The 21370-nt window shown below is 42.9% G+C and overlaps 2 protein-coding genes across 3 annotated transcripts in view; both read left to right on the forward strand.

Moving 5' to 3' along the window:
* Nucleotides 1–21370, forward strand: part of LOC139547169 (zinc finger and SCAN domain-containing protein 16-like) — a 223489-nt gene that overhangs the window by 51457 nt on the left and 150662 nt on the right. The gene's annotated exons all lie outside the window — the stretch shown is intronic.
* Nucleotides 10137–13556, forward strand: LOC139547179 (putative nuclease HARBI1). 2 transcript variants are annotated; one of them, XM_071356240.1, is made up of 9 exons: nucleotides 10137–10206; nucleotides 10512–10582; nucleotides 10670–10846; nucleotides 10937–10998; nucleotides 11081–11167; nucleotides 12032–12306; nucleotides 12376–12491; nucleotides 12588–12699; nucleotides 12794–13556. In XM_071356240.1, the coding sequence occupies exons 4-9, from the start codon at nucleotides 10988–10990 to the stop codon at nucleotides 13162–13164; spliced, it is 972 nt and encodes a 323-aa protein (XP_071212341.1). In that variant the 5' UTR covers nucleotides 10137–10206; nucleotides 10512–10582; nucleotides 10670–10846; nucleotides 10937–10987; the 3' UTR covers nucleotides 13165–13556. The 2 variants fall into 2 exon arrangements, 1 of the variants encoding a protein (XP_071212341.1); XR_011669345.1 differs by lacking the exons at nucleotides 12032–12306; nucleotides 12376–12491; nucleotides 12588–12699; nucleotides 12794–13556 and adding exons at nucleotides 11255–11296; nucleotides 11365–11538; nucleotides 11618–12011 and having other exon boundaries at nucleotides 10160–10206.

The following is a 21370-nucleotide window of genomic DNA, read 5'->3' on the forward strand; positions in this document are numbered from 1 at the left end:
GTGCGCGGGGTGCATCTGCACTCCCCCGTGGGGAATTGTGGGCCGAAAGGCCAAGAGGAAAAGTTCAGCTGTGGTTGTGTTGGCGAGGAGGCTCCAATTCACTGTGGGCCGAATGGCCGAGAGAAAGAGGCTGAAATCTCCTGTCATCTACATTCCCTCGGTCTCTGAGCTCCGGATGTGAGCTAGGTTGCTTGGTTTGGTTGTCCCGCGATAGCGCGTGACTGTTCTGGAGTTCCTCCAGATGATACCTAAGGGTGGTGTTCTGCTGCATCGCAGAGTCCACCTGGGAGTTGAGGGTGTTTATTTTAGACACGAAGGTGTCGCCCTTGCTCAGCTCGGCCTCATACTTATCTGTCATGGTTTGCAGGGAGAGGTCTCGAGTGTGGAGTGAGAGATCCAGTGATGCGATGTCCTCCTTTTGTTTAGAGGTCACATTTTCCAACTTTCTCACCTGGTCTTTCTCATCCTTCATTAAATCAGCGACTTCAATGAGTTCTGCTGTTTTGTCTTCCAACTTGGTCATTGTGTTCATTAACTGATCGTCTTTGGTCTGCAGCTTTTGGAATAGAGCATTATTGCTTTGAGTGGTTTCATTCACAACCGTTTGCAGGGCATCAAGTTGCTCGCCCCGGTTTCTAGCTAGCTCGTCCGGTTCATCTAGTTTTACGTGGACTTCATCGTATTTAGTTTTGGCTAAAACGAGTTGTTCCTTTAGAATACGGACTTGGTCAAGAGTTTGTTCGTGTTCTTGGTTATAAGTGTTAGACAGATCTTCCAATTTATCTGTCCTCACACACAGTTCCTCGGCTAGCAGTAGCTTATCTTTTTCGGCTTTCGATGACAGCTCCCTGGTTCTCTCCACCTGTGCCTTGAACTCCTCAGCTTCCTGCTCGTGCCTCTGCTGGGCACTGAGGTATTGGTGCACTGTCCATCTCTTCTGGTGGGCATAGTTGAGGGCTAAACTGGAGAGAACCTTCACAAGGCCTCCGTCTGATGGTCTATTTTGAAGAGTGTCTGTCGCAATGTCTAAATTTTTCTCGCTTATGGCATCGAAATCTAACAATTTCAGCCCCTCGGCATAGTTAGGATTTGCATCGTTGCTGAGGTCAGCGATCAATCTTTCCGTGGGTGAAGGTCCACTGATTAGAGGGGAAATGGGTGGAAACCCATCTGATGGATTGCTCATTGTTATGATTATCAGTTATTTCAATTTACTTAATGTTTGGGTTTTTGAGTTGGAGGCTGCAAACACGATTGAACTGTTTGTAAACGTCAATGAATCATCAAGACTGGGCCAGTAATGTGAGTTGGTTATTACTGAACTTGCCAAACAGATTTAATTGATTAAATCGATTTTAATGATAAATCTAACCTGTATAGGCTATTTGGGAATTTTAACTTTAATTCACCTGAAATAGTTGCTATATCTAAGTTAATATGGAACAATTTAACCATGTCTCATTGGTTAGAACACATTAGTTTGTGTATTATTCCAATAACCAACCTGGAAAGGTAGTGTATCAATTTAATGTATGTAAAAAATTGACTGAGACAATGATATCCAATCAGTTGAGGCTGGTTTGATATCCTACAGCGTAACCTGAATTATTCCATGAAAAATGACTGGCGACTCTTCGCCAGAGGTTACTGATAGCGCAAGCTGAGATCGCACAGGATTCCCGCCTGGCGTGGGGAATTCACTATGAACAAATGGGAAAACAAAAATGGCTGCTCCCCTTTGGTAGCTTAGCATCTGGCTCAATGCATAACTTTCCTTGCGCGGGGTTTCCACCTCGCCGCACAAGGGAAGTTCCCTCCAACAAGGGAACAGGTTTACTAGGTGACGTCTCACGTTCAACCCATAAACTATTCACGTTACCGAACGCGAGAGGTAGAGAGATAATGACTTCGCTTCGGTCAAACGAATATATCTACTCCAATTTCCGTAATGGCTGGCTCATATGTGCTCTGCTCTAGGAATTGCTTATGACCGAGTCAGATCGCTCCTGAAAGCTATCGACAGAAATAACACTAAGTTGGGCCCAACTAGTATTATTCTCAGAATGCCTGCATCGGCTGGTACATATGCCCTAGCTCGTAGCATTCAGTAGACCCCCCCCTACACACTGGCTTTCGTCAGATATACCACAGGGGTGGTACCCTCCCGACCAGTATCTGGTTGAAATGGAACGTTACACACACACACGCTTCTCTCCCGCACTAGTCCTGCCTATAGCTATTAATGGTATACAGTGGGGAGAACAAGTATTTGATACACTGACAATTTTGCAGGTTTTCCTACTTACAAAGCATGTAGAGGTCTGTAATTTTTATCATAGGTACACTTCAACTGTGAGAGAAGGAATCTAAAACAAAAATCCAGAAAATCACATTGTATGATTTTTAAGTAATTAATTTGCATTTTATTGCATGACATAAGTATTTGATACATTTTTTTTATTTTTTTATTTTATTTTTTATTTTTACCTTTATTTTACTAGGCAAGTCAGTTAAGAACAAATTCTTATTTTCAATGACGGCCTAGGAACAGTGGGTTAACTGCCTGTTCAGGGGCAGAACGACAGATTTGTACCTTGTCAGCTCGGGGATTCGATCTCGCAACCTTTCGGTTACTAGTCCAACGCTCTAACCACTAGGCTACGCTGCCGCCCCCACATCAGAAAAGCAGAACTGAATATTTGGTACAGAAACCTTAGTTTGCAATTACAGAGATCATATGTTTCCTGTAGTTCTTGACCAGGTTTGCACACACTGCAGCAGGGATTTTGGCCCACTCCTCCATACAGACCTTCTCCAGATCCTTCAGGTTTCGGGGCTGTCGCTGGGCAATACGGACTTTCGGCTCCCTCCAAAGATTTTCTATTGGGTTCAGGTCTGGAGACTGGCTAGGCCACTCCAGGACCTTGAGATGCTTCTTACGGAGCCACTCCTTAGTTGCCCTGGCTGTGTGTTTCGGGTCGTTGTCATGCTGGAAGACCCAGCCACGACCCATCTTCAATGCTCTTACTGAGGGAAGGAGGTTGTTGGTCAAGATCTCGCGATACATGGCCCCATCCATCCTCCCCTCAATACGGTGCAGTCGTCCTGTCCCCTTTGCAGAAAAGCATCCCCAAAGAATGATGTTTCCACCTCCATGCTTCACGGTTGGGATGGTGTTCTTGGGGTTGTACTCATCCTTCTATTCCTCCAAACACGGCGAGTGGAGTTTAGAGCAAAAAGCTCTATTTTTGTCTCATCAGACCACATGACCTTCTCCCATTCCTCCTCTGGATCATCCAGATGGTCATTGGCAAACTTCAGACGGGCCTGGACATGCGCTGGCTTGAGCAGGGGGACCTTGCGTGCGCTGCAGGATTTTAATCCATGACGGCGTAGTGTGTTACTAATGGTTTTCTTTGAGACTGTGGTCCCAGCTCTCTTCAGGTCATTGACCAGGTCCTGCCGTGTAGTTCTGGGCTGATCCCTCACATTCCTCATGATCATTGATGCCCCACGAGGTGAGATCTTGCATGGAGCCCCAGACCGAGGGTGATTGACCGTCATCTTGAACTTCTTCCATTTTCTAATAATTGTGCCAACAGTTGTTGCCTTCTCACCAAGCTGCTTGGCTATTGTCCTGTAGCCCATCCCAGCCTTGTACAGGTCTACAATTTATCCCTGATGTCCTTACACAGCTCTCTGGTCTTGGCCATTGTGGAGAGGTTGGAGTCTGTTTGATTGAGTGTGTGGACAGGTGTCTTTTATACAGGTAACGAGTTCAAACAGGTGCAGTTAATACAGGTAATGAGTGGAGAACAGGAGGGCTTCTTAAAGAAAAACTAACAGGTCTGTGAGAGCCGGAATTCTTACTGGTTGGTAGGTGATCAAATACTTATGTCATGCAATAAAATGCAAATTAATTACTTAAAAATCATACAATGTGATTTTCTGGATTTTTGTTTTAGATTCCGTCTCTCACAGTTGAAGTGTACCTATGATAAAAATGACAGACCTCTACATGCTTTGTAAGTAGGAAAACCTGCAAAATCGGCAGTGTATCAAATACTTGTTCTCCCCACTGTATATGTAATTGGTATGGAATTAACCCAACAGTGCGGCCTAGTCCTATCTTAGATTCCTCACAGGGGGCGCCAATATGTCGTGACGTTGTATTAGTTAATGTGACAACTGTTGCTCATCGAATTATTAAAGGTTTCTAATTGCGTGATTAAATTAATCAAGCAATTATTAACTCATTAACCTGGGGCACCATGGGAAAATTAGTTTTATTGAGTTTCTATTTCCCAAATTAACTCAAAGAATATCAGAATATCGTGGGTCGTTTAGTCTTCTCAATGACGCACTTCTCCGGCGCAACTCTCTGGTCGTCCTCACGATATCAGTGTCCTTTTGGCTTAGTGGTCTGTTTCCTCGCCCTTGCTCTGGAAGGGGACTTCTGAGGACAGACAGCTCTGTAGCTCAGAGCTCACAGCGTAGGAATGAAACAGTGTAGATACCACGATTCGATGGAGAGTGGAGGCTAGGTGGTCCGGCTTGAATTCACCCGCTTAGACACAGCTACTCATCCGTAGCTTGGGTAGAAAAAAAGATTTCTTTGTCTTCAAACTTGTTTTGGGTTTGTTGACGTTTTAGACCTTGGCTGCAGCTTGGGTCACTTAGTCTGATATGTTAATTCTTCACACACATGTCTTATACCCTCGGGTCAGAAGTGGGCGTAACCGCCTTTTAAGGCAATTCTCTGGGCGTACCAAGTTAAGAGGCAAGGTCTAGATTTTACTCAAATCCAATTTTAGACAACTAACTTCACATTTCATCTTTACCAAATCATTCTCTTTGATTTGGACATTTTCCACACAATGTACAATGTATAAACACCAAGCATATCCTAGGATAACTCTTACAGTTACAATATTTTCGTAATAACGTCATCTATTTACCTTTAATAACAAAACAAAAATGACATACATTTTCATATTCCATCTATCGTCATGACCACCATTGTGGCTGACGGAAACCATTGTTCCAGTCCCTTTATTGCATGTTTAATGTTCTGAGGTTGGTTCTCCATAGTGAGAGGACACAGGAATGTTGTCTGTGGCCTAAGATTTACCATGGGTGTGAGGGGTCATAAAACCCCCACATCTTCCTTTCCCTTGAGATCCCTTCTCCTCTGGTGGGGATGAAATCTCTCTGCAGGATTGTGGTCATTGGTAACCTGAGCCGAGCAGGACAGTCATGTCATTGTGCAGTTTATAAGGTGCATGTTTAAAAAAATACAAGTAATATGATTATTGTGGCAGATGTTTGTGTATATAGCACATGTTATGTTTAGGTTTTCAATTTATCCCAAACTGTTTCTGCATATTGATTTGGACACATTAAAACTGTGTTTTGACATTGGGGATATCCCATCTAGCAAAATGTCATTGAAAAGCCTTTCAAAATAAGACTATGCAACCAAATATTTCATATTTCCAATCCATGTAACATTTAGAAATGATATTTATTCATGCAACCAACTGACAATTTTTTGGTACACTTATATTGACATTGTTGCCCTGCTTTTAGAATATCAGGGTTCATTCTCACATGTGCCAACCCAAATGTACTAGAGCATGACATTGGGGACTGGGCCCTGATCCAACAACAAACCTATCTAGTGAACCCTGAAGAGGGAGAGAAGCTCCGCAGTGAGGTGGAAAGTTACTACGGATATTGCAGGAGTTTCCTCTTGAAATCAGACGTGGTAAGGACAACTTCTTTGCTGATTGTCTCAAGGGTGGGCAGTCAAAAATATTTGTGTTTAGCCAGTGTGTTACCATGGATCACAATTTATTTTGACTGCATGTTTTTCAGTATTGGAGATAATTTTTGTTTTGGCTCGTTCCAAGGAGACGAGAGTTCTAGAAGTTAGTGAGTTTTAGGAAGACGACAGTTCTAGAAGCTAGTGAGTTTTTCAAAAATTAAGATTGTAGAAAAATATATATATTTTGAAATGTTTTTTCCTGTTTTTAATTGTTGACAGCCAGTAGACACCATGTTTATATTGTAGGAGGTGAAGCATTGTAGTTGATTATAATGTGAAATGGAAGTTGTTTTCTGTTGGTGGTGAGCAAACTTGTCCAACAAAAATATAGGATATATTTTTTGTCTTAAGGGTGAAGTTGTTACAGGCTTTGGTTTTTCCATTTATGTTTTGAGGTTGGACTTTAGCACGTATAGCTCGTTAGCACGTAGGACGTTAGCACGTAGGACGACGTTAGCACGTAGGACGACGTTAGCACGTAGGACGCACTGATTGGTGTCACCTCGTTAGTCAGTATGTGTTACACCTGTGCTGGCTTGTCCATCTCATTAGTGGGAAGGTGTTTCACCTGAGCTGGTCCAGGTTCTATTTAAGAGTGTCTGGCCCAGTGCTCTTGATAGATGTGGAGAGTCAACACCTTTAGTTGCTCCACCTTTTTGGTTTGCTTCCTGTCTTTACGTTTGGTGTGGGTTTTTCTATTGTTTGCCTCTTCTTGGGCAGATTTAGTGGGTGTCTTCAGTTGTTGTTACTGGTGAACTTTCAGTGGACACCCCCATTGTGTCTTTCAGAACACCTCCTAAACCCCACCTGTTTAGTTGTTGTTGTCAGTGACTCTTAGTTCACTCTTTTATATAAGCGTTCTTGCTGGGAAAGGTAACAACAAACAATGGAGTAAAACAAGCTTATATTTTGGGTTGGATATTGTTAATATTTTAATCAATGGCATTTAAAATGCTCATTAGTCTTCCATTTAATCTTATGTTTTTTTCTTTCTGTGAAGCCATGTCTGAAATTTGCTATATAAATAAAGCTTGATTTGAACATATTGCGATACGAATGAACCCAAAGACCGACCAATCAACAGACTTTTGAAAAAGCAACACATATTTGGGGCGGCAGGTAGCCTAGTGGTTAAAGCGTAGGGTCAGTATCTGAAAGTTTGCTGGATCGAATCCCCGAGCTGACAAGGTAAAAATCTGTCATTCTGCCCCTAAACAAGGCAGTTAACCCACTGTTCCCCTGTAGACAACATTTTACTTTCTACTTTTTTTTTAAAAACAACAAATATATCTTGGTTCATCTTAGTATGAAAAAATAGTGCATGTTGAAATAATTTACTACATCAAAGGATTCAACTATTAAACATTGACACAGACACGGGGATCAAACAGATCAACCCCATTTATCAAGCCTGCTGAAGGTGCGGTGGAGTGGGAAACACCACCCCCGACTCTACCAGGGGCTTGAGGTGGTCTCCCACAGCTCTGCTTATGTCATGTTCTGTGGCCTTGCTGTTCCATTTCTTGACTGCCCCTGCAACACAGAAACACATTATATAAAACACTCAAAGTAATGGATATGGAGCATCTATAGCCTCAGTTACACCTGGCACCTAAATGTGACTTCTGTCATCCGATCACTCCAAGCTGCATTAGGTTCAGATCTACCAGGATGGGCCTTTGACATAGTCTGGATGCAGTCAGGCCACTGAATATGCATAAGCAATGTAAATAGATGGGGTGAATGAGTGGGGAAAGTACATTTTACACATGACCTTCATTATCAAAGAACAAATGTTTGTGCCTGAGAGGAAATTAACTTTCATACAGCCAAAAGGGGTGAGAAATTACACTTATATCAGTGGACAATTTGCACTAATGTAAATAAACATAGATGATGGAACATATTCCCTTTTGCTTACGTGATGAACCGCTATGGGGACCGCTATGGGGACATAAATATTTACCATCTAAACCATGTGTGACCTTTCACCTCTCTGGCTGTAGAAGTGTTCTTCCTAACCAGTCCCTCAACAGCTCTCTGACTGATCTCCACCCTCACTGGGTCTTCAGAGGAGAGGAAGGCTTAGGAGGGATGGAAGGATGAATGGATCAGTCACTCAATAATGTTTAGAGCTGCTGTCTATGCTGTCTGACAAAAACACAATTTTAGTAGTTCCATAAAGTAAATTAGGCTTTATGACTGCTGAATACCAACTATCAATCACTTAGATCATGTATTTTCAGGTAGAGATAAATCATTGACATGTCCCTAGCCCATTGAAGTTGACATTTAAAATGGTTAGGGTTTATTGTATGGATGTCCCAAGGATGCCAGATAGCATTGGCCATTGTGCATTCTTCTGTCTCTTTTACATAGCAGGTGTAAAAGAAACACAGACAAGACAAGTAGACGCTCAGGTCATTATGGTCATTGTAGTTTAAAAAATAATATCTAATTATGCCAATCTGTTTGTGGGGTTGTTGAAGAATGTTATTGTCAGCCCTAACAGTTCATTCTAGCACCTCATCAGCCTCTGAAAAAGGCTTAATTTAAGACGTGTTCCGTCTATTCCAGGGGACAGCAGAGGAACTTCATCAATACAAGCAGTGAACATCTGAAATTCACCCTCACCTTTGATGTGCATGAAACAAGTTATCTGGGCATTTTGATTAAGAGGGAGGTTGTGGGCCTCCCGGGTGGCGCAGTGGTCTAGGGCACTGCATCGCAGTGCTATGCTGCGCCACCAGAGTCTGGGTTCGCGCCCAGGCTCTGTCGCAGCCGGCCGCGACCGGGAGGTCCGTGGGGCGACGCACAATTGGCTTAGCGTCGTCCGGGTTAGGGAGGGTTTGGCCGGTAGGGATATCCTTGTCTCATCGCGCTCCAGCGACTCCTGTGGCGGGCCGGGCGCAGTGCGCGCTAACTGAGGGGGGCGGGTGCACGGTGTTTCCTCCGACACATTGGTGCGGCTGGCTTCCGGGTTGGAGGCGCGCTGTGTTAAGAAGCAGTGCGGCTGGTTGGGTTGTGCTTCGGAGGACGCATGACTTTCGACCTTCGTCTCTCCCGAGCCCGTACGGGAGTTGTAGCGATGAGACAAGATAGTAATTACTAGCGATTGGATACCACGAAAAAAAATTGGGGAGAAAAGGGGATAAAAATTAAAAAAGAAAAAAATAAAAAATAAAAAAAATAAAAAAAAAAAAAAAAAGAGGGAGGTTGTGGATTTAGCACAGACCTATACAGGAAGCAGACGGACAGGAATTCCCTGTTACACGGAGACAGCTTCCACCCTACACCCCTAAAAAAGATCCTCCCCATCAGCCAATACAGTTGCACACACAGGATTTGTAGTACACAGAGTGACTATGACAAACAAACAAACAAACCGACTGTCTGGATGAGTGTTTCAGACAGCTGGATTACCCAGAGGAATGGCTGGATGAGTGTTTCAGACAGCGGGGTTACCCAGAGGAATGGCTGGATTAGTGTTTCAGACAGCGGTGTTACCCAGAGGAATGGCTGGATGAGTGTTTCAGACAGCGGGTTTACGCAGAGGAACGGCTGCATGACGCAAGGGATCGTTATAAAAATACAGTGGTGGAAAATGTACCCAATTATCATACTTGAGTAAAGAAAACATTTAAAATGTCATTTCAATTTTGTAAATTTAAAACAGAAACATAAATGTTTTTACTCATAGGTAACCAAATCGTGGCTACAACTAAGTTACCAAGTCTTTAACCACACTGTGTTGTTACACTGGTGAGTAAAAACTCATGCTTCCTACCCTTTAACTTTTTGTCTGAAAATAAAATATAAATTTTACTCAACTGCGTCCAGTCAGCAGATGGACTAGATGCCGCTTAGGCCGCCCGTTGTGACTCCGTCAAGAATTCAGCTGAGCAAGTTTGTATGAAGGTCTGGTTATTACATAGTTCAATAGTAATATCCTCTAAAACTATCTGATGACAAACAAACTTTGCTGCCCTGTTTCCAGGGGCCTGTTGCACAAAAGTAGAATTAAGACATCCGGGATAAATGACTCAGCTGAGCTCAATGAAGCCAAAACATGTGCGTCCAGGCTTAATTGGTTGCACAAAGACCAAGCCAGGATGAGCAGACACGGATTCATTAAGCCAGGTGAAACCAATCCTGGATAGGTGCGCGCTCACGGCTCACTCAAATAGACCCCGCCACAGATCACAGATTAACTGATTTACCATGGCAACTAGAGCCGCGTACTTTTCCCCGTCGGAAGCACAAATCCTCATGGAGGCATACGAGGAGGTAAAATATATAATTAAGAAGAAAGGCAACACCGCCACAGTGATAAAGCAAAGAGAAAAAGCGTGGCAAAGTATTGCAGACCGCCTGAATGCGTAAGTAGTGCACAATTACACACTCACCGCTCCGCTGAAACATCACAATTACAATTCAAATATTTAATTCACATCTCCAAAAATGCAGTTGTACTGTAATTATGAAACGGTTAAATTTTTAATTGAAATGCACTGCAGATATGAGTGAAATTGTGTAAAGTAACTCCATCACACTGTATAAAGCTATGATAAATTTTTTGATATTTTTACTGAAAACAAGACAAAAATACCAAGTAATTTTTTGCAGTGTGACTCCATTAAATGTGTGTGTGTGTGTGTGTGTGTGTGTGTGTGTGTGTGTGTAGATTAAACATGAACGGGCCAAAACGGACATGGCAGCAGGTCAAAATCAAATACAAGAACATTCTGCAGAATGGTATGGTCCCTGACTAATATTTAACAAAGCACAAGCATATATTGTACCCAGAAGGTGCCTGCTCACACATTGTCTGTACTGTTTTAGCAGTGAAAAAGAATACCCACAGACAAGGCACGGGTGGTGGGTCACCAAAGGCTGACCTTACCCCAGCAGAGGACATGGCCTTGGAGCTAAATAAAGGCAGGCCCGTCTTAGAGGGGATCCCTGGGGGGAAAGAGACGAGCATAGGTTCCTCCCAAGATGCCACCCGCTTCATTCAAGGTATGTCCTTCCATCTCTACATGGGATACAACCACATTCATATTGAATCAATTTGGACTGTCTGACTTTGGTTTACCTATTGCCTTGCAGTGTCTGGCAGCACTGTGTTCCTGTTAGAGCCACCAGCACAAGCACCAGACGATGCTGATCCAGTGAGTACTCCATCAAAGGCATACTGTAGGCCTGGCATGTCTTGTCTACTAGCTTCAATATGAATCCGATTAAATGTGATAGGGTGAAGGCCCCAGTGCAGCAGCAACAGCACATGATGGAGACGATGATGAGGAGGAGACCATCTCTCTGGATTCCAGAAGGCATGAGGTATCATGTTAAGACTGTGAAAGTACTATTTACTCTACAATGGTGAGGAGTCCTCATCAAAATCAAAAAATCTAATTTCTTTTACAGGACCCAGATGCTATACAGTGGGAAAACCAGCCTGGCAACATAGTGCGTATTAATAAAAGGACACCACATCCTGCCAAATTCCAGCTGCGCTAATTGTATTGTGTTCACAGAGCTCACAAGCTATCAGAAAGTTGTATGGCAACCACCTCCGGCGCCAAATAGAACTGGCAGACATAGACATTCAGTACAAGAAGAAAAAGATGGAAAATCTTGCACTGTAGTCCAAAATAAAAAAGAGGACAATTAGGAAACTGGACCTTGAAATAAAAAAACTTGAGAGGGAGGTGAGATATGCCTTCAATGTACACTGTATGCTAACTGTAACACAAATGTATTAATCATTATTTTTTTTCCCTCCCCCAGCTCCAAGAAGATGACACAGCTCAAAATAAAAATTAGGTATATTCTCGTAAAGTCAAGTGAGCCATGACATATGAGCTCTTATTGTGAGCACACAGGACGGTGGCATCTTTCTAAGGTTTTTTTTATTTTCCCAGCAATCAGTACAACCAAGTCATCGTTATAAGGCATCGCCCTCTTTTGCCCACCCCCCCAGCACCAGGTGTGGCCACTAGCCTATATGAAGGCCCAAAATTGTGTGTTCCTTTCTGCTCTGACAATGGCATGCCCATTCGTGCGAGATGTGGTGGATGAAGAAGCACTTGTGCTGAGGAGAGCCTTCAGGCGAGAAAGGGTCTTCAGGGACCGGTTGGACCCACTGGCCTTCCCTGATGACCATCTATATGAAAGATACAGGTTTTCTGCAGATGGCATCAGGTATCTATGCAGACTACTGGGTCCCAGGATTAAGCACCGCACTGCACGGAGCCATGCACTGAGTGTGGAGCAAATGGTTTGTGTGGCCTTGCGCTTTTTTGCTAGTGGAGCCTTCCTGTACTCAGTGGGGGATGCAGAACAGCTGAACAAGGCCACAATTTGCCGCACAATAAGGAGTGTGTGTCTGGCTATCAAAGCATTAGCAGATGTCTTCATCTCCTTCCCTGGCCACAGAAGACTCTGTGACATCAAAGAGGAGTTCTATAGGATTGCAGGTAAGAGGATCTACAAATTACAGGACAACTGTTAACACATAGTAGGATACTCATTACTTTGTGTGACAGGTTTCCCCAATGTCATTGGTGCAGTGGACTGCACACACATAAGGATAAAAGCCCCCTCAGGTGCCCATGAGGCCGATTTTGTGAATAGGAAATCCTTTCACAGCATTAATGTTCAGGTGAACATAACTTTTTGATATTGTCCATTGACGAACACTCTGCATTGCCAGTGATGTGCATTGATTGGTGTAATATTCCTCATCTTATGATTTCAGATGGTCTGCAATGCTGACTGTGTGATCAGCAATGTTGTGGCAAAATGGCCTGGCTCAGTCCATGACTCCAGAATCTTTCGGGCCTCTGAAATCTATCAGTGCCTATCACAAGGTAAGCCACACAACCCCTATTTATAACCATCATGGCTGTGTCAAGAATATCACTGTGTTTATGAGGTAGTAATGATGAGATTTTGTGTTGACAGGTGAATTCTCTGGTGTGTTGCTGGGAGACAGGGGGTATGGCTGCCAGCCTTTTCTCCTGACACCTTTCACAGACCCCCAGGAAGCACAGCAGGCCTACAACCATGCCCATGCCAGGACCAGGGCCAGAGTTGAAATGACCTTTGGCCTCCTGAAGGCACGCTTTCACTGCCTTCACAAATTAAGGGTCAGCCCTGTTAGGGCATGTGATATTACTGTGGCTTGTGCTGTCCTCCACAATGTGGCCTGCCTGAGGAAGGAGAGGGCCCCCAGAGTGCCACCAGCCATGGACTGGGACAATCCGGCAATCTTCCCTGATGACGACAGTGGTCGGCTGCTGAGGGACCAATATGTGTTGAATTATTTTAGTTAGTATGTGTGCTTTCAATTTTGGTTAAATATGTCCTGCGGTGGCAGAGGAATTTGGGTTTTTTTGGGTTAGTTTTTTGACGAATTTGGCCTCTTATGATGTTTGTGCGGTATACTGTGTGTAATACAAGGCTGCAGGGAGGCTACTGCATCCATTCATTTGTCTGTTCAGTTGATGTGTATGGATTTGTCCTGCATTTATTTTAGTGTGCAGACATGCAGGGTGTGTTATATACAGACCTTTGAATGTGTATGTATCATATGCTTGGATTCTGTGCTTTCCATCTTGTAGAGTCACTGTGACTTCAGTTTCGAAAGGAGCTGATGGTTTACCTGCTTTGTTTTGTCCTTATTCAATAAAGGAACATAATGTTACACATTGTGTTTTTATATTCATATGGAATGTGTATTTGTTTATATGACAGAGTACTAGGGCCACACTGAAGAAAAAGGATAAAGTCATAAATTTATGAGGCTGGTTCTTTCTGCAGAAAAGCTACATATTGTTTTTACAGTTTTGATACTTATGACAATGTGATACTTAATATTCTGGCACATCAGCATGTCTTTGTTTATGAAACCATACTGAAGTACAATTTCACGAAATGCCCCACATCTGTCATTTTAACAACTGTCCTCCTTTAAAACAACTGGTTACAATATTATGACTTGTGTTTTTTTCCCCTCTGTGGCCCTAATATTCTATCATTTTATATATAGCCTTATAGTCTATGGGAAACTGTAAATTATCTAATGATAGCAACATCATCTAAAAATCATTTTTTATCCAAAATCATTGAAATTAATGATCACAAACGTTTAAATAATAACAGTGGGTCTAGTTATATGTGATAACAATGTATAGTGAGCAGTGAAATAACTATTGGTTTCCATTTGTGGTGACTGCTGACTGACATTAGGGATGAGATTAAATAGATCCTGGAATTTAGCCTGGTCTGGAGCAGGCTAGCTCCACAGAATAAATCTCCATGGTAATTTATACCATAACATATCCTCCTGCCCCCTATCCATCTTTAGTGCAACCGGATTACGGATCAATTGAGCCAGGATCACCAAGATATCCTGGCTTAATCCCTTATCCTAGTTTTGTGCAACAGGCCCCAGTTGTCCACATGGCTGGGAGAACATATTCAAGAAAGTAAGTAAGTAAATAGATTTTGAAAATGTTTTAAAAAACGATGTATTATTAGCTAACTAGCTACAGTGCAGGCTAACTAAAATGAGCTGCTAAATGAGCTATCTAGACAACTTTAAATACTTTATAGATAGATATCTACCCAAGTGAATTAAAAATCACCAGTTCCTTAACTTCATATTAGCTAGCTAGCTATTTATCACTATAAAAAACTAACTCCAAATGCATTTGTTGGTAGCTAGCTAACAGCCATGTAGGAGGGTGAAAGGATAGCAGCCCCAACTGTCAGTGAGAGAGTAGGCTATTCTGGATAGGGCAGGTATTTTTGTGTAGTTCCTGTCCCTAGAAGTGAGGATGGAGATAATAGTAACATAATATTCAGTGTGGTGTAATTTGACTATAATGAAGTCTGTTTCTTGTGAGGTTTTCTATCCTCAGATAAAGAGCGCTATGAAAGCCAGTCTACATACAGTGGGGAGAACAAGTATTTGATACACTGCCGATTTTGCAGGTTTTCCTACTTACAAAGCATGTAGAGGTCTGTAATTTTTATCATAGGTACACTTCAACTATGAGAGACGGAATCTAAAACAAAAATCCAGAAAATCACATTGTATGATTTTTAAGTAATTAATTTGCATTTTATTGCATGACATAAGTATTTGATACATCAGAAAAGCAGAACTTAATATTTGGTACAGAAACCTTTGTTTGCAATTACAGAGATCATACGTTTCCTGTAGTTCTTGACTAGGTTTGCACACACTGCAGCAGGGATTTTGGCCCACTCCTCCCTACAGATCTTCTCCAGATCCTTCAGGTTTCGGGGCTGTCGCTGGGCAATACGGACTTTCAGCTCCCTCCAAAGATTTTCTATTGGGTTCAGGTCTGGAGACTGGCTAGGCCACTCCAGGACCTTGAGATGCTTCTTACGGAGCCACTCCTTAGTTGCCCTGGCTGTGTGTTGCGGGTCGTTGTCATGCTGGAAGACCCAGCCACGACCCATCTTCAATGCTCTTACTGAGGGAAGGAGGTTGTTGGCCAAGATCTCGCGATACATGGCCCCATCCATCCTCCCCTCAATACGGTGCAGTCGTCCTGTCCCCTTTGCAGAAAAGCATCCCCAAAGAATGATGTTTCCACCTCCATGCTTCACGATTGGGATGGTGTTCTTGGGGCTGTACTCATCCTTCTTCTTCCTCCAAACACGGCGAGTGGAGTTTAGACCAAAAAGCTCTATTTTTGTCTCATCAGACCACATGACCTTCACCCATTCCTCCTCTGGATCATCCAGATGGTCATTGGCAAACTTCAGACGGGCCTGGACATGCGCTGGCTTGAGCAGGGGGACCTTGCGTGCGCTGCAGTATTTTAATCCATGACGGCGTAATGTGTTACTAATGGTTTTCTTTGAGACTGTGGTCCCAGCTCTCTTCAGGTCATTGACCAGGTCCTGCCGTGTAGTTCTGGGCTGATCCCTCACCTTCCTCATGATCATTGATGCCCCACGAGGTGAGATCTTGCATGGAGACCCAGACCGAGGGTGATTGATCGTCATCTTGAACTTCTTCCATTTTCTAATAATTGCGCCAACAGTTGTTGCCTTCTCACCAAGCTGCTTGCCTATTGTCCTGTAGCCCATCCCAGCCTTGTGCAGGTCTACAACTTTATCCCTGATGTCCTTACACAGCTCTCTGGTGTTGGCCATTGTGGAGAGGTTGGAATCTGTTTGATTGTGTGTGGACAGGTGTCTTTTATACAGGTAACGAGTTCAAACAGGTGCAGTTAATACAGGTAATGAGTGGAGAACAGGAGGGCTTCTTATAGAAAAACTAACAGGTCTGTGAGAGCCGGAATTCTTACTGGTTGGTAGGTGATCAAATACTTATGTCATGCAATAAAATGCAAATTAATTATTTAAAAATCATACAATGTGATTTTCTGGATTTTTGTTTTAGATTCCGTCTCTCACAGTTGAAGTGTACCTATGATACAAATTACAGACCTCTACATGCTTTGTAAGTAGGAAAACCTGCAAAATCGGCAGTGTATCAAATACTTGTTCTCCCCACTGTATGAAGAGGTCCCAATGAAGAGCAGTGGTTCTCAGTCCTGGGGACTCAAAGAGGTGCACATTGTTGTTTTTGCCTCAGCACAGCACAGCTGATTCAAATGATCAACTCATCATCAAGCTTCAAGTGATATTTATGTATTCATTTGTGATGCTATCCTTGATATGATCCTGTTATTGTCACATGCTACACATGCACATATGTCTGCCCATGCATCTATCAATCCAATGTTATCATGATCTGTTATCAGGAATATTATACTTTAGTAATGCACAATGACCTGGTGGTGTAACAGTCTAATAATTACATTGTCTTCCATATTCCTACAGATACCTTGTAACTGGAGATTCCTTCATAACGGTTGCCTGCAGTTACCGTGTAGCACACTGCAAGGTTGGGTGACCAGGGTCATCTGGGACTGCCTCCTGGAGGAACTCAGGTGTGTGAAGGCTACCTGTGTCCTGCGTAACTTCCTGAGGATGGACACGAGGACCAGGAGGGGATCTGCAGCTCACCGCCATGTGCCAGAGGAGGAGTCTGCTGCTCTGCAGGATGTATCAAGGATAGGGTCCAACAACGCAGCAAGAGAGGCAATCCGTGTGCAGGAGATCTTCACCTCCTTCTTCTTCAAAAGAGGGTGCTGTTCCCTGGCAACACCACAGACTACACGATGCACAACCAAAGGCTCTTTTAAGAGCCATTCACATTGCAATAAGAGTATTCTTCCATTTACTTAGCTATGTCAACTGCAGTTATTCAATTCCCAGTTTCTCTCCCTTTGATTTCTACTTCTCAGGTAAGGGTGTGATGTCTGTGCAAAAACAAAACAGGCTATTATAAATCACCCATATTGAAAACATGTAGAACAATTAGACACCCTATAACCCACACACTCATGTATCAATCTGATTGATGGATTGTGTTGTGCAGTAAGCAGGTTCAGATGTATAACTGTGGCTCCTTCCACCTTCAAAGAATAGGCAAGAGGGCCAACCATGGAGAATAGTTAGACACTTCATTATTTCTATAACTACGCCATATTGTTTGTCCTTGTGTGTCCGTTCATGTTTTTCAGCATAAAATACTCTGCAGCCAATTAGCGTGGCGTTGACACCAGGTGATGCCACACACAGATTCCTGTTGAACACTGTCGCTTTAACTACCTTATTTTCTCAATAACAGTCTCTCTCCTTCACTTCATCCCTCTCTCCCCTTCTCCCTAAATCCTCTAGGTTATATCAGCTGTGTCGGTGAACCCCTCCCGCATCTGAACTGGCTACATATAGGGCACAGCATGATCAGAGGTGAGAGGTCACTTGGTCAGGTCATCAGGAAGTATTATTAAAGAGATGCTTTGCATTGAAATACAGATAGAGATGCAGTAGTCCCAGAGTTAATGATCCAAGGTCAGTTTATATTATACAGGAAGTATTATTAAAGAGATGCTTTACATTGAAATACAGATAGAGATGCAGTAGTCCCAGAGTTAATGATCCCAGGTCAGTTTATATTATACAGGAAGTATTATTAAAGAGATGCTTTACATTGAAATACAGATAGATGCAGTAGTCCCAGAGTTATTGATCCCAGGTCAGTTTACATATAGGGCACAGCATGATCAGAGGTGAGAGGTCACTTGGTCAGGTCATCAGGAAGTATTTTTAAAGAAATGCTTTACATTGAAATACAGATAGAGATGCAGTAGTCCCAGAGTTAATAATCCAAGGTCAGTTTTGCATTTCACCTCCTGATTGATGACTAACAATGTTAGAATAAAAAAATAAAAACACAAGGCTTAAACGTGCTATCTGTCTCTCGTCTGCAGATATGTTTTGATGTGAGAGGATGCCAACCCCCAGTCCCATCATCGCCACCTCACCTGATTTTAAGATAACCTTTGGGCCGACTAGAGACACTATTATGTAATTGTGATGAACTGAGAGAATATTTATGTAGCACTGTGATTCATTAATCATGTGCTGCCTTCCCTGCTCCTATGTGCTTACCTCTTTCCCACCTCTCCCTCCACCACCTCTTTCTTCCTCAGTTTTTATATTTCACAACAGATGTGCATTGAAGTACAGATTGAACTTGTATTTATAACACTTGGATAATGAGCTTTTCAATAAAGCGCTTCACATTCTCTACTGGTTGAAATGCAGTGTAATTTGATGAAATACTACACCTATCCTGTGTTTACCAGATCAATGCAGATGAAGGGCATTAGATGTTGAGATGAACCGGTGTTAGAGTATTTACATGATGCATAGGAAGTGTAGTGTTCTGTTTAACATTATATTTCTGTATATATGAATTAACTAGTTAAATCCTGTTTCTAGTCTATTAGTTTCAATGTGTAACCATTGATGTCCCAGGACCAAGATTAGTAAACACTGTTGAAGTGTATAATTGTAATACATACAGTGGTTAGAACAAGTTTTTGATACATTGACGATTTTGCAGGTTTTCCTACTTACAAAGCATGTAGAGGTCTGTCATTTTTATCATAGGTACACTTCAACTGTGAGAGACAGAATCTAAAACAAAAATACGACTTGAATCCTTGGTACAACATTATATTATATTCTACTCAATCCATAGGCTTCATTAATGCATTCAGGCTGCTTTGAAGTTGATACAACTGGCTATGATAGCTGAGGTTCATAGCTAGGTTATGAACTAATATGTATACCAAACGTTTGGGTCCATACACAGATCGGGTAGATAGCTAGCTACACATCCATAGGCATACAGGGATTTTAATCATCCACTGCACAATAAGCAAGAACATAGCTAGTTACGTTATTTCATCTATCAGCAAGGCAAGCTTACAAAATTGTACATTCAATTTGCAGTAAATTCTTCAGCTAGCTAGATTATATACATCCACTGTTTCACAAAACGACAGCTTGGTTTGCTGGTTGTTTCAGGAGTCCCTAAAACAACCAGAAGTACAATTTCATACTCATGTCACAACACCCATAAAGCTAGCCAGCTAGGTGGCTAATGTTAGCTAGTCAGCTAGCTGGCTAAATTGCGATTTTCGTAAATTAACTTTATGATAAAAAAATGCAGAATCGTTTGTCTCTACATTAACTAACATTCCTGTCAACTGTCCATGTTTTTGCATGATTCGTTATGTTATAATCCCTTACATTTGCTTCCATCCTAGTATTTCTGTCCGCCATCTTTGATCCAGTTCAGTTCTGTGTAGGGGTACCCCTCTCTCCTAGTATTTCTGTCCGCCATCTTTGCTGAAGAAAGTCTAACAGTCACTAGTGCAGCAGGAGCAGCCTCCCCCGGTCCTAGTGCCAGCCCGATAAGAAGTTTAAGATGCGATGGAACGGTTGACGAAAAATGTATTGACTGATATTGATTTATTTAGGGGGGGCTAATTAATATTTTAGGCCTAGCGACATCAATGATTCCTACCCTTTAACTTTTTGTCTGAATATTAAATATACATTTTACTCAACTGTGTTACCCACTCCAGTCAGCAGATGGCGGTGTGGGAATTTAAGGAAATGCAGTTGGTGTGACGTATAATCTAGTGGACGGAACACTTCTTTCAACAGCAGCAACAGTTAGTCAGTATCGTGTCGTGTCTTTACTATCATTAACTGAAGACTTAGTTTTATCAAAGATTCTCTGTAATTATTATTACGCGTTTAAACTGATTAATCATGTAACTGTAATTAACTAGGAAGTCGGGGCACCAAGGAAAATATTCCGATTACAAGGTTATAATTTTCCAAATATAACTTTTCAGATATTTTCATATCTGATCAATTAGTCTTCTTAATTAATTAATGATTTACTTTACCTCACGTTAGTCTCATTCCAAACGTCGTAAATTGTTGGTTATCTGCACGAACCCAGTCTTCACTATGAGTCATCCATACATCAATTGTCTTAAATCATTTATTTATTAACTAACTAAACAATCACAGAAGTGCACACACAAACAAACAAAGTAAATATGGTTACAAGAAATGATAGGGGAATGTGCCCTAGTGGGCTAAACCGGCATGGCGGCTTGTTAGACAAAAGGGGAGTGGGGGTCACTTGAGAAGTCACTACAGAGTTGATAATAATAACAATTGAAATTCTAATCTTTTGCACATGAACGCTCACTCATTCGGGAACAATTGCAATCAATATATATACTTACGCTCAGTGTGTCGTCTTGATAACCCTCCCTCTGATAACCAGGTGGCGAATCGCATCTCTGCATGTCTGGCAGACATATCAGTGTGGATGACGGATCACCACCTCAAGCTGAACCTCGGCAAGACGGAGCTGCTCTTCCTCCCGGGGAAGGACTGCCCGTTCCATGATCTCGCCATCACGGTTGACAACTCCATTGTGTCCTCCTCCCAGAGCGCTAAGAACCTTGGCGTGATCCTGGACAACACCCTGTCGTTCTCAACTCACATCAAGGCGGTGACCCGTTCCTGTAGGTTCATGCTCTACAACATTCGCAGAGTACGACCCTGCCTCACACAGGAAGCGGCGCAGGTCCTAATCCAGGCACTTGTCATCTCCCGTCTGGATTACTGCAACTCGCTGCTGGCTGGGCTCCCTGCCTGTGCCATTAAACCCCTACAACTCATCCAGAACGCCGCAGCCCGTCTGGTGTTCAACCTTCCCAAGTTCTCTCACGTCACCCCGCTCCTCCGCTCTCTCCACTGGCTTCCAGTTGAAGCTCGCATCCGCTACAAGACCATGGTGCTTGCCTACGGAGCTGTGAGGGGAACGGCACCTCCGTACCTTCAGGCTCTGATCAGGCCCTACACCCAAACAAGGGCACTGCGTTCATCCACCTCTGGCCTGCTCGCCTCCCTACCTCTGAGGAAGTACAGTTCCCGCTCAGCCCAGTCAAAACTGTTCGCTGCTCTGGCACCCCAATGGTGGAACAAACTCCCTCACGACGCCAGGTCAGCGGAGTCAATCACCACCTTCCGGAGACACCTGAAACCCCA

Source organism: Salvelinus alpinus, chromosome 20 (assembly GCF_045679555.1).
Source record: "Salvelinus alpinus chromosome 20, SLU_Salpinus.1, whole genome shotgun sequence".
NCBI classification, from domain to species: Eukaryota; Metazoa; Chordata; class Actinopteri; order Salmoniformes; family Salmonidae; genus Salvelinus; species Salvelinus alpinus.

What these genes read in the sequence shown, in the direction of transcription:
- LOC139547179 (XM_071356240.1), top strand. An exon ending in GGAGTTCTATAGGATTGCAG is followed by an intron (nt 12,307 to 12,375) that starts GTAAGAGGATCT and finishes TTTGTGTGACAG; the next exon opens with GTTTCCCCAATGTCATTGGT. An exon ending in TTCACAGCATTAATGTTCAG is followed by an intron (nt 12,492 to 12,587) that starts GTGAACATAACT and finishes TTATGATTTCAG; the next exon opens with ATGGTCTGCAATGCTGACTG.